The 13,184-nt window shown below is 34.8% G+C and overlaps 1 protein-coding gene across 1 annotated transcript; it reads left to right on the top strand.

The window, feature by feature from the left end:
- Nucleotides 1-2,947: 2,947 nt before the first annotated feature.
- On the top strand, nt 2,948-12,512 carry LOC130238774 (uncharacterized). Its single transcript, XM_056469880.1, has 5 exons — nt 2,948-3,345; nt 5,767-5,849; nt 8,328-8,624; nt 8,716-8,760; nt 10,309-12,512. Exons 2-5 carry the CDS (start codon nt 5,777-5,779, stop codon nt 10,503-10,505), a joined length of 612 nt encoding a protein of 203 aa, XP_056325855.1. The 5' UTR covers nt 2,948-3,345; nt 5,767-5,776; the 3' UTR covers nt 10,506-12,512.
- The last annotated feature ends 672 nt before the right edge of the window (nt 12,513-13,184 follow it).

Raw genomic sequence — 13,184 nt, 5'->3', positions numbered from 1 at the left:
AAACAGGAAGGCCAGATAAGAGTTCTGAAAAAAGCCTTCACAGTGCTGGAACAACATCCCATAGACAGATGAGATTAAGATCAACTTGTACCCAGAGTGATGGGAAGAGAAGAGTATAGAGAAAAAAAGGAACTGCTCATGATCCTAAGCAGTGAAGCATGGTGGTGGTAGTGACATGGCGTGGGCATGTGTGGCTGTCAATGGAACTGATTCTCTTGTATTTATTGATGATGTGACTGTGAAGTGTGATGATGAATTCTGAAGTGTTTCAGGGAATGTTTTCTGCTCATATTAAGCCAAATCCTTCAGAACTCATTGGACGGTGCTTCACAGTGCAGATGGAAAAGGACCCAAAGCACACTGCAAAAGCAACTAAAGAGTTTTTGAAGGGAAAGTAGAATGTTATGCAATGGTCAAGTCAATCACCTGATCCCGAATCCGATTGAGCATGCATTTCATTCGCTGAAGACAAAAGGAAAAATGCCCCAAGAACAAGCAGGAACTGAAGACAGTTGCTGTAGAGGCCTGGCAGAGCACCACCAGGAATAAAACCCAGTGTCTGGTGATGTCTGTGCATTTCAGACTTCAGGCTGTAATTGACTGAAGGATTTGCAGCCAAGTATTAAAAAGTGAAAGTTTGATTTTTAATTATTATTCTGTCCAGTTACTTTTGGACCCTTAACAAGTGGGAGGCACATATGCAAACTGTTGTAACAGTGTTCACCTGGTTTGGATGTGCCCTCAAATTAAAGCTGATAGTCTGCATCTAAAGCACATCTTGCTCGTTTCATTTTAAACCCATTGTGTTGGTATACAGAGCCGAAAATGTTAGAATTGTGTTGATGTCCAAATATTTATGTGTATATATATATATATATATACATATATTAGTGTGTGTATATATATATATATATATATATATATATATATATATATATATATACAGTTGAAGTCAGAATTATTAGCCCCCCCCCCCCTGAATTATTAACCTCCCTATTTATTTTTTTCCCCCAATTTCTGTTTAACAGAGAGAAGATTTTCTCAACACATTTCTAAACATAATAGTTTTAATAACTCATCTCTAATAACTGATTTATTTTATCTTTGCCATGATGACAGTAAATAATATTAGACTAGATATTCTTCAAGACACTTCTATACAGCTTAAAGTGACATTTAAAGGCTTAACTAGGTTAATTAGGTTTACTAGGCAGGTTAGAGTAATTAGGCAAGTTATTGTATAATGATGGTTTGTTCTGTAGACTATCGAAAAAAAATGTATAGCTTAAGGGGGATAATAATTTTGACTTTAACTGTATATAATTAAAGTCAGAATTATTAGCCCTCTTTTGATTTTTATTCTTTTTTAAATAGTTCCTAAATGATGTTTAACAGAGCAAGGACATTTTCACAGGATGTCTGATAATATTTTTTTCTTCTGGAAAATACTGCAATACATAATAAAACTAAAGTGCGCTTTTAGCTCTTATGTCCCTAAGTGCAATAAATTATATAACATATCACCATATTGCCCCTCTGAGTTTATTTAATGTTACTTCAGCTGTACTGCAGATTTTACTGCTGTTGAACTTTATTGCATTACAGTTGAACTGTGTTTATACCTCATTATCCTGCAATTTTGAAGTTGCATTGAATTTGCCACCATTATCCTTGTATAGGCTACTGCTGTTGTGCTGTTCTGTTCACTGCATTTTTTATTATTTGTTTTTGCAAATAAATTCTAATTAGAAAATTACTTGAATCCAAAAAACATCCCTGAAAAAAGTACTATATATTTTTGGAAGATGTTGAAGAACAAACCCCTTGCAACACAAGTGCAGTACAGTTCTTACCAAACCATTGGGCATATACGGCAGCACAAGTGCAGTAAAGATGGTTTTTACTTGTTTTACTGCAGTTTACTGCTACTTGTACTGCTGTTGAACTTTATTGTACTGCATTTGAACGGTGTTATACTTCATTGTATTGCAATTTTGCAATTGTACTTAATTTTACTGCAGCTATACTTCTATATGTACTGTAGTTATTCTTCAGTTTACTGCAGTTATTTTTGTAAGGGAAGTTAAGCTAAAATGACAGTTTAACAATAGTGCCAATTGACTCACCGTTTACTCACCCTTTACTTGTTCCAATGAGTTTCTTTTTTCTATTAAACACAAAAGACTTTTTAAGGAAATCTGAAAACTTGTAACCACTGACTTCTATAGTAGGAAAAACTAATGCTATTGAAGTCAATGGTTACAGGTTTCCAGTTATCTTTAAAATACCTCCTTTAGTGCTCATTAAAAGAAAGAAACTCAAACAGGTTTGCAACAAGTAAAGAGCTTCTGAACCAGGGGCGTCGCTAGACCCCATTTACTGGGGCACGTGCCCCAGTATAAATTACCAGTGCCCCAGTAAATGCTTTGAGATTCGACTTACTTTATATGCAAGTGTATTTATTAAATGCTTTGAGATTCGACTTACTTTATATGCAAGTGTATTTATTAAATGCTTTGAGATTCGACTTACTTTATATGCAAGTGTATTTATTAAATGCTTTGAGATACGACTTACTTTATATGCAAGTGTATTTATTAAATGCTTTGAGATTCGACTTACTTTATATGCAAGTGTATTTATTAAGAGTGGTAATCCCAGAATAAAGACGTTATATATACTATGTGCAATCTCTATGTTATCTTAGCATCACTCCAGTTGTGTCTTTAGATTGTTTTCCAGTTACATTTAGGATTAATTTCTGTTATGTATTTAGAATAATAATTGGATAACAACAATAGTACTGCTATTTATTTATTTATTTATTTATTTATTTATTTTGGAGGGAGTGCTGTGGAACAGTAGAGCTTTGTCTAGCAACGCCCCTGTTCTGAACTATCCCTTCATTTTTTTCGAAATAAAGGATTCTGCAATAACTGCAGTGCATTCTTCTGCCAGCAGAGAGCGTGTCATGATGTGAAATAAATGTTTGACCGGTTTGAACCCTCTTTCGTCTGTTCACCACAAGCTCACTTTCTTCATTCGCATGTTGTGGACAAGAGTTTCTCCATTACTACAACACCATTGACCGAGTCACACACGAAGAAGTCCAGTGTAGTTTTATAAGTCCTGTGTAGTTTTATAAGAACAGTGTGATTTTAATACTATTCGCCTATTACAGAGAGATTAAGCCGACTATTTATATGCAGAGACGTGATTGTCACGTTTCTGACCGATGATCTAATCTAAAAGTGAAAGTCTTTAACTGTGTATTTATAATCTTGTGTATCCCTTGGAGAGTCATTCTGGAATGATCTCAGGACTGTAAAGACGCGCAGATTGTGGGTGAGTACAAAATCCAGATGAGATTGTGTAAAGTCTTTACGTGACAACTCTTGTTTATGTCTGTACGTTGTTTACTAGGATTGCATGCCAGTTTACATGAATTTAAGCCATTGCATGCGTGTTTTAAGCATGTTTGCTGATAAAACGCCGATTATTAAAGACATTATTTGTCTTGACTGATGTTATAGAGTTTTTAGAAATATATACAGTAGTGTTTCTTCATGTGCATCAATGTAAAGTTGGTTTTATATTCGCTCATTCGTTTATCTTAATGTTCCCTGTATTGTTATATTAAATATTCTGTCTGAAATCGCATGTATGACTTCAAAACAACATTAGCACTGTTTATCTTAATTGTGTGTAAACAATGTTGTAGTTTGATAGCCATTGACCGCTAATATGATTTTGGATTTATAAAGAATACTTTACTGATATTATATTATTAGGGAGAAAGTCTGAATGTGCAAATATAAAACCTTAAACTTGTGTACAGCATGTGGAGAAAATGCGTTTCATTATTTCGTGAATGAGTGTTTTTAACCTCTCTTAACCATTCATCTTGTGGTTTGCGGTTGTGTATGTCACATACGAGTCATTTCAACGCTTCTAAATGAATGTGTGGTTTACTGTTTTGTAAACTCGATTTTAATAAGGATGAAGAGATAGATCACCCAAAATGGAAAATGCTGTCATAATTTATTAATCATTCACTCTTCGCAAAGCTGTTTGTGTTTCTTCTGTTGAACACAGAAGAAGATATTTAGAAAAATGCGTATAACTTAAAAATATTGACCTCCATTATATTTGTTTTTCCCACAGTGGAAGTCAATGATTACAGGTTTCTAACATTTTTCAAAATATCTTCTTTGGTACAATTTCTTATGTTGAACTAAAAAGAAGATATTTTGAAAAATGTTAGGAGCCTGTAACCCTCCGTAATATTCGTTTTTCTTACTGTGGAAGTCAATTGTGACAGGTCATATTTTTCAAAATATCATCTTTCATATAATTTCTTCCTTATGTTAAACAAAAAAAGAAGATATTTAGAAAAATGTTAGTAATCTGTAAAAATTGGCCTCTGTTTTATTTATTTTTCCTACTGTGGAAGTCAATAGTTACAGGTTTCTAACATTTTTCAAAATATCTTCTTTTGTACAGTTTCTTTCTAATGCTGAATAAAAAAACATTTAGAAAAAAGGCCTAAAAACTGTAACCATTGACCTCCGTAATATTTGTTTTTCCTACTGTGGAAGTCAGTGGTTACAGATTTCTTATGCTGAACATAAAAGAAGATATTTAGAAAAATGCATATAACTTGTAACCCCTGACCTCCTTCCCTACTGTGGAAGTCAATGGTTACAGGTTTCTAACATTTTTCAAAATATCTTCTTTTGTAGTTTCTTATATTGAACAAAAAAGATTTTGAAAAATGTTAGAAACCTGTAAAAATTGGCCTCTGTTTTATTTGTTTTTCCTACTGTGGAAGTCAATAGTTACAGGTTTCTAACATTTTTCAAAATATCTTCTTTTGTACAGTTTCTTTCTAATGCTGAATAAAAAACCATTTAGAAAAACGCTTAAAAACTGTAACCATTGACCTCCGTAATATTTGTTTTTCCTACTGTGGAAGTCAATGGTTACAGGTTTCTAACATTTTTCAAAATATCTTCTTTTGTAGTTTCTTATATTGAACAAAAAAAGATGTTTTGAAAAATGTTAGAAACCTGTAATCACAGATCTCCATAATATTTGTTTTTCCCACTGTGGAAGTCAATGATTACAGGTTTCTAACATTTTTCAAGATATATTCTTTCGTGCAGATTCTTATGTTGAACAAAAAAGAAGATCTTTTGAAAAATGCTAGAAACCTCTAAAATTGGCCTGCATAGTATTTGTTTTTTCTACTGTGGAAGTCAATAGTTACAATTATCTAACATTTTTCAAAATATCTTCTTTCGTACAGTTTCTTATGCCGAACAAAAAAGAAGATATTTAGAAAAATGCCTAAGACCTGTAAACAACGACCTCCATTATATTTGTTTTTCCTACTGTGGAAGTCAGTGGTTACAGGTTTCTAACATTTTTCAAAATATCTTCTTTTTTGTTCAGCATAAGAAAGAAACTTATAAAGGTTTGGAATCAGATGAGGGTGAATAAATATTGAGTATTTGTTCATTTTTATTCCCATCTGCTAATTTCAAACTATTTTAAACCACCATAAAAGTAGTGCACATGTACACAGATGGTCAAATGGCAGTGTTTTAAAGTCTTGTATGAATTATTACCAGCATAATCTGTTGAATGCCTGCTCAGCTTTTTGTAAACCATTGTTTAAAGAGTTTCTGCCTACTGTTTATTTTCTACTACTTCCTTAAAGACGAGTTTCACTTCTTATGCAAATGCCTGTCATTTTTTTTGCAGAATCAAGACCATGAATGCTGTAAATGCAGTGCAACTCTTCCTACTGGTTTGGAGCTTTTCTACTGTGTGCCATGGAGATACCGGTAAGGAATTTTAATTGAGGAAGAATATCTAGGTCACTGGCATGCTTTTAGCTTTGAAGTTTAGGATTTTGATGATTTAAATAGTCATTATAGCAATAAAGGGAGCAGTAAGTTTCTTTTTTTCTTGTAACTTTGCACACACTTTCTTATGGTAAACAACAATGTGTTCATCCAGATAAGCAATCAAGACTTAAATGATTTTCCATACTTTTATCTGATTGCTCATGTTTGTACATGTGATTAGAAGAAAACAGGATAAGATTTCACTCAGAGTCTGCATAGTGTTGTATATATAATCATTATGATTGAGTACATGCAAGCGTTAATTCATAATACATTTTTAAAAGTGTGAACATCCGATTTAGAGCATGATTTTGAAAAAAACTGACATTGCAATATTTTGTTTTTCTGATATACACTCACTGGCCACTTTATTAGGTACACCTTACTAATACTCGTTTGGACCCCCTTTTGCCGTCAGAACTGCCTTAATCCTTTGTGACATAAATTAAACAAGGTACTAGAAATATTCCTCAGATATTTTGCTCCATACTGACATGATAGCGTCACGCAGTTGCTGCAGATTTGTCGACTGCACATCCATGATGCAAATCTACCGTTCCACCACATCCCAAAGGTGCTCTGTTGGATTGAGATATGGTGATTGTGGAGGCCATTTGAGTACAGTGAACCCATTGTCATGTTCAAGAAACCAATCTGAGATGATAGGCCCTTTATGACATGGTGCGTTATCCTGCTGGAAGAAACCATCAGAAGATGGGTACACTGTGGTCATAAAGGAATGGACATGGTCAGCTACAATACTCAGGGAGGCTGTGGTGTTGATACGATGTTCAATTGGTACTAAAGGGCCCAAAGTGTGCCAAAAAATATCCCCCACACCATTACACCACCACTAGCCTGAACCGTTGATAAAAGGCAGGATGGATCCATGATATCATGTTGTTGATGCCAAATTCTGACCCGACCATCCAAATGTCTCAGCAGAAATGGAGACTCATCAGATCAGGCAACGTTTCTCCAATCTTCTATTGTCTAGCTTTGGTGAGCCTGTGTGAACTGTAGCCTCAGTTTCCTGCTCTTAGCTGACAGGAGTGGCACCCGGTGTGGTCTTCTGCTGCTGTAGCCCATCCACTTCAAGGTTGGACGTGTTGTGTGTTCAGAGATGCTCTTCTGCAGACCTCGGTTGTACCGAGTGCTTATGTACGAGTTACTGTTGCCTTTCTATCAGCTGGAACCAGTCTGGCCATTCTCCTGTGACCTTTGGCATCAACAAGGCATTTGCACCCACAGAACTGCCGCTCACTGGATATTTCCTCTTTTTCAGACCATTCTCTGTAAACCCTAGAGATGGTTGTGCGTGAAAATCCCAGTAGATCAGCAGTTTCTGAAATACTCAGACCAGGCCGTCATTCAAAGTCACTTAAATCCCCTTTCTTCCCCATTCTGATGCTCGCTTTGAACTGCAGCAGATCGTCTTGACCATGTCTACATGCCTAAATGCATTGAGTTGCTGTCATGTGATTGGCTGATCAGAAATTTGCGTTAACAAGCAGTTGGACAGGTGTACCTAATAAAGTGGCCGGTGAGTGTATATTAGGATATGAATATTGTAGCGGTTACATGGAGTAACAGCTGAGAGGCTAAACCAGAGACATGTTTTGTGATGCAAATATCAAACAATAAAATATAAACAAGGCAAGAAGTTGTTCCAGCGTCCTCTCATTTATTTTCCCAATCAAAACTAACTTTCTTGATATTTCGACAATGTAGATTTGAGTTGGATCAACAAATAATACCGCGTCCTTGTTCACCCCCTCTCTCTTCCTTGTGAATGAACAGATGACCAATATTAACCATTGATTAATTAACCATTTTATCTCTACTACAAATCTAGTTTCACCAGATGACTTGAATAGCTGTATTTAGATCAGTTGGGATGATTATGTAGAGGAGTGAATCATTCATAAAATATATTAAACAAATGGCAAGCAAAGATAAAAGTGAAATAAATGGATGTAAAATAAAACTGTGTATTGTTTATACATATAATTAATCTTCCTTAATCTTCCAAATGTTATCATGTGCTCAAATGCTTTACATTCTCTTAAAGTTCTCACACAGCGGCAGGCCACAAAACACATGGAAGTGATTATGGAAATTTCACTTCATTATGGTTAAACTGTGGGTGGCTTGTGCTTGACTGAAATGCAGACTCAACATTGCAGATCTCGTGATGGGACTATTGTAGATGCACAGATTGGGATATAAATGCTTAATCGATATATTGTGCTGCCATAATCCTATTAGTAGAAATTTATATCCGAATAAGTGCCTCCCAATGTAAATAATAACATGTACAAACAAATAAAACAAGCAAAAACACAATGCCGTTTTATAAATATGAAGCAATGACTCAATGTGCCTTATATGTGTGCATTACATGTCATTTTTCAGATGTCTCCAGTGTGAGCTGTGATGATGTGACTGGAACTGTGGGGAATGAAGTGATTTTCACATGCAGAGTCTCTGAAAAGTGCACTGAATACTGTGTTAAGCTGTATAAGTTTCAGTATCCTGAGAAAAATAATGACTCTGAAATCTGTAGACAAGAGTTATCTAATGACATCTGCGAAAAGAGGAACATCTTCACATGCAGATACACTCCAGATACCACAATAAAGGGAACCTTCAGATTCTTTTTGCAGTCAGCTTGTGGAATAAAAACATCCACATTCACAGTGGAGATATCAGGTACTGCGTGTTGTTCTGTTGTTTATCCTTTAGTAAATGCTTGCATATGAACATTAACTTTCAATCTAACATCTAACAAATCTTTTAACAGAGCGTATGAAATCAACAGCTGATACTGGAGTTTCCTTCAATGAAGGTAAATTGATTGTAACTCAATTCTTGTACACATGAAACTGCTCTTGAGTACATGTTCAGCATTGTGAATTAACTTTGGGATGATTTATTTTAACCTTTAAGGTCTAAGAAAGAAGTTGAGCTGGGTTTCAAACTGAGAAACATCTCTATACACTCAAATTTAAAAATTACTGGGGTGTTTTAACCCAATGTTGGGTCAAATATGGACAAAACGAACCATTTGGTTAAAAGGAATCATTTAAATTGAATTTATTGAATGTAAATTTATTTGAGGGCAGCACAGTGGCTCAGTGGTCACCTTACAGCAAGAAAGTCACTGTTTTGAGTTCCAACCGGGTCAGTTGGCATTTCTGTGTGGAGTTTGCATGTTCTCCCCGTGTTGGTGTAGGTTTCCTCCAGGTGCTCCGGTTGCCCAAACACATGCGCTATAGGTGAATTGGGTAAGCTAAATTGTCCGTAGTGTATGTGTGAGAGTGTATGGGTGTTTCCCAGTGATGGGTTGCAGCTGGAAGGGCATCCGCTGTGTAAAACATATGCTGGAATAGTTGGCAGTTCATTCCGCTGTGCAGACCCCTGATAAATATAGGCACTAAGCCGAAAAGAAAATGAATGAACGAATAAAATCAAGAACAGATATTCTCTTATATTATGAGAATATGATATTAAACTACTATAATCATAAATAACCTTTGTGTGTAATATGTGTCTGATAATACAGATTTATTGTTTCTCAATTGCTGACCGAGTTGTAACCCAGCATTTTGAGAGTGATTCAGAGATGGTTCAATCATGTGAAGAAATCAATTAGAGTCCAATGATATGATCAAAAAGTTACAGATTATATTACTTCAACTCAGTTTAGTAAGTCAGATTTATTTAATTATGCACAAATGAACTTTATGTTTTAAAGGGGAGCTATTATGCAAAATACACTTTTTATGAGTTGTTTAAACTCAGTTGTGTGGCAGCAGTGTGTAAATATAATCAGCGTCTAATAATACATATGTATTAATGCTATTGTTTATATTCACTCTTGATAAAATCAGTCTGCAGAAACACTTTGATTGACATTCTCCCTTTGTACGTGTCATCAGAGGGGGGAAGCCCCGCCCACACTCTCCCTTATTAACATAGGACGTCAGTCTTGTTTTGAAACTATGCTTAGTCTTCCCACTATGCTGACACACAAGCATCTGTAGCTCCGCCCTCTTCTGAAAAGAGCACAAGCTCTTGAATTTGAATTTAAAGCAACAGTGCCCAAAATGGCAGAATTAGGATCAAAGCCTGTAAAGGGGTCAGTCAGAGAATTGGTAAACATTATTTGTGTGGTATTTAGAGCTGAAACTTCACATACAATATACACACATCGGAGACTTGTTTTACATCTTGTATGTGACATAATAGTTCCCCTTTAAGTCAGTTTAATTGACGCAAGTTGAAATTACTACTGAAATTAATGTTGATTCAACATTTAAACATTTGCATTGTTGATCATTTGCTGTACAGAGTTGCTTATTATTCATAAACGATTTTAAATTTACCTTTTCAGAAGAGAACAAATATGCGGGCGCATTAGAAACGCAAAGGGAAGAAAAACAAGATCGTGGATTTAAGCTCGCTGTAATTCTCGCAGTGGTGAGCTGCTTCATCATCGTCATCATCATGGTTGCTTTCAAAGTAAAAAGGGAAAGCACACATTTAAGACTCAGACTTGAGGAGTCAACAGCAAGTTTAGACAATGTATAACAGCTCTGAGTTTTGTTTGACATTTGACATGTTTTACAGACTGTGACCTTTAACTGCTGAATTATATAACCATAGCTTCTCACTTTATATGGATTTCTGTGAAATGTGAATGATTGACCTGTTTGGTTAGTGTGTATATATAATTGTGTGTGGATCAATTTTCTTTTTATTAAAGAGACCGTTTTGGTTAGACTCCAAAATAAACATATTCACAATTTAATCCCACTCAAGTGGATCCAAAGCTAACTTTCTTCTCTCTGTTAAACATTTAAGTAAGAATAAGATAAGAAAAAAACAACAAATACTGTGGAAGCCAATAGCTAAATGTTGCCAACATCCTTCAGAATATCTTTCCTTCATGTTCAATTGGAGACTCAGAAGAGGTTTGAATCCTCTTTTTGAAGGTCTGTAAATTGTGACCGCTTCATTATTCTGACTTTTAGATACAGTTGAAACCAGTTTACATACGCTCTAAAAAAAAAAAAGGGAAGATAACCATTTAAAAAAATATCTGATGTTAAATCATACTAAACGTTTACTATTTTAGGTCTGTTAGGATTACCTAAATCATTTACATTTGCTAAATTTGCTAAATTTGACTTTGGTCGAATGTTTTGGGTATCCTTCCACAAGCTTCTCACAATAGTTTGCAGGAATTTTGACCCATTCCTCCTGACAGAATTGGTGTAACTGAGTCAGATTTGTTTTTGTCTTACTCGTTCAAGCTTTTTCATCTCTGCCCACAAATGTTCTATAGGATTGAGGTCAGGGCTTTGTGATGGCCACTCCAAAACATTCACTCTGTTGTCCTTAAAGTACATTTTAACTAATTTGGCAGTATGCTTAGGGTCACGGTCTGTTTGGATGACCCATTTGTGGCCAAGTTTTAATTTCCTGGCTGATATATTGAGAAGTTGCTTCAGTATTTCTACATATTGTTCCTTCTTCATGATGCCATCTATGCTGTGAAGTCGACCAGTCCCTCCTGCAGCAAAACAGCCCCACAACATGATGCTGCCGCCCCCATACTTCACAGTTGGGATGGTGTTCCTAGACTTGTAAGCTTTCCTCTTTGTCCTCCAAATGTAACACTGGTCATTATGGCCAAACAGTTCAATCTTAGTTCCATTAGACCACAGGACATGTCTCCAAAATGAGTCTTCTACCAGTGTAATTTAGCTAATTGTAATCTGGCTTTATTGTTGATTCTGGCTTGTTGATTTTCCCATGTTATCACACAAGGAAGCAGTGTGTTTGAGGTTTTCCTTAAATACTATTCTACAGTTGTGCCTCCAATTAACTCAAATGTTGTCATTTAGCCAATCAGAAACTTTCAAAACCTTGACACCGTCATCTGAGCTTTTTCAGAGGCTTAATAATCTTATTGTATGTAAACTTGACTTTCAAGAAAAGTTATAACAATTTCTCAAAAAATATCTCTCATTATTCTGCTATTAAACAGAACAGAAACAAGTGTGATAATCCTAACTTACCCACAAGAGAAAAAGTTTAGTCACATTAACATCTGACTCTTTTTTTAAAATGGTTATCTGCCTTTTGATAAAGTGTATGTAAACTTTTGCTTTCAGCTGTATATATTTTATGTAAATCTTGTATATTTGGTACTGTATGAATATTCTTAACATGCTTTTTTTAATACAGAGTAAATAAAGATTTGCAATACTCTCAGGATGAATATCTGAAATCTACATGTATTATTACACAGTACTGGATTAGTTATACCTGTAAAACCAGTAATGCTGATGAAAGGTAACCTAGATTGCAAAGTAATTTATTTTAATTGTGAGGAATTAACTATTTAAAGCAAGAGAAAACATGTAAAGCTCTGCAGATTATAAAGCAGACAGATTTGCATTTGGCTATTTTAGTCATTTAGTGCTATTCATAGACACTGACCAGGTAAACTAATGACCTTTTATTGTGTTTTATGCTGTTCTGAGGTGTCGTTTCTGAAACTTGGTGACATTAAACATCAATACAAGTGAATTGTCTTAATAGTAATTAATCATCATCATTACATTTTGATGGAATAATTGACAATTATGATTTTAGTCATCAAAATGGACTACATAGTCATGTCTTAAGCAATAATAATAACAAATATATGAGCAAATCCACAACATATAAGTGAATAAACAGAAATCTGAAGATGAAAAGAATAATAAATAATAATAATAATAATTCTGTCTCTTTTCTTCGGTTTGGTACCTGATTTATTATGGGTTTCCACAGTGGAATGAATCACCAATTACTCTGGTATATGTTTTATGCAGCGGCTGCCCTTTCAGCTGCAAAAAAGAATAAAAATGTTAATAATAATAAAACTTTAAATAATAAAAATATAGATTTGTGTCCATTTCCTGTGGTTTAATACAGAGTAAATAAAGATTTGCAATACTCTCAGGATGAATATCTGAAATCTACATGTATTTTTACACAGTACTGGATTAGTTATACCTGTAAAACCAGTAATGCTGATGAAAGGTAACCTAGATTGTGAAGTAATTTATTTTAATTGTGAGGAATTAACTATTTGAAAGCAAGAGGAAACATGTAAAGCTCTGCAGATTATAAAGCAGACAGATTAACATATAGCTATTTTTGTCATTTAGTGCTATTCATAGACGCTGACCAGGTAAACTAATGACCTTTTATTGT

The sequence above is a fragment of the Danio aesculapii genome, chromosome 12, assembly GCF_903798145.1.
Source record: "Danio aesculapii chromosome 12, fDanAes4.1, whole genome shotgun sequence".
Classification (NCBI taxonomy): domain Eukaryota; kingdom Metazoa; phylum Chordata; class Actinopteri; order Cypriniformes; family Danionidae; genus Danio; species Danio aesculapii.
Note: the sequence above shows the minus strand (reverse complement) of the source record. Positions and strands in the feature narration are given on the sequence as shown.

Coding starts and splice junctions, on each gene's coding strand:
- LOC130238774 (XM_056469880.1), top strand. CDS start 5,777: ATGAATGCTGTAAATGCAGTGCAACTCTTCCTACTGGTTTGGAGCTTT. Junction 8,625..8,715: donor ATTCACAGTGGAGATATCAG/GTACTGCGTGTT, acceptor ATCTTTTAACAG/AGCGTATGAAATCAACAGCT. Junction 8,761..10,308: donor TGGAGTTTCCTTCAATGAAG/GTAAATTGATTG, acceptor TTACCTTTTCAG/AAGAGAACAAATATGCGGGC.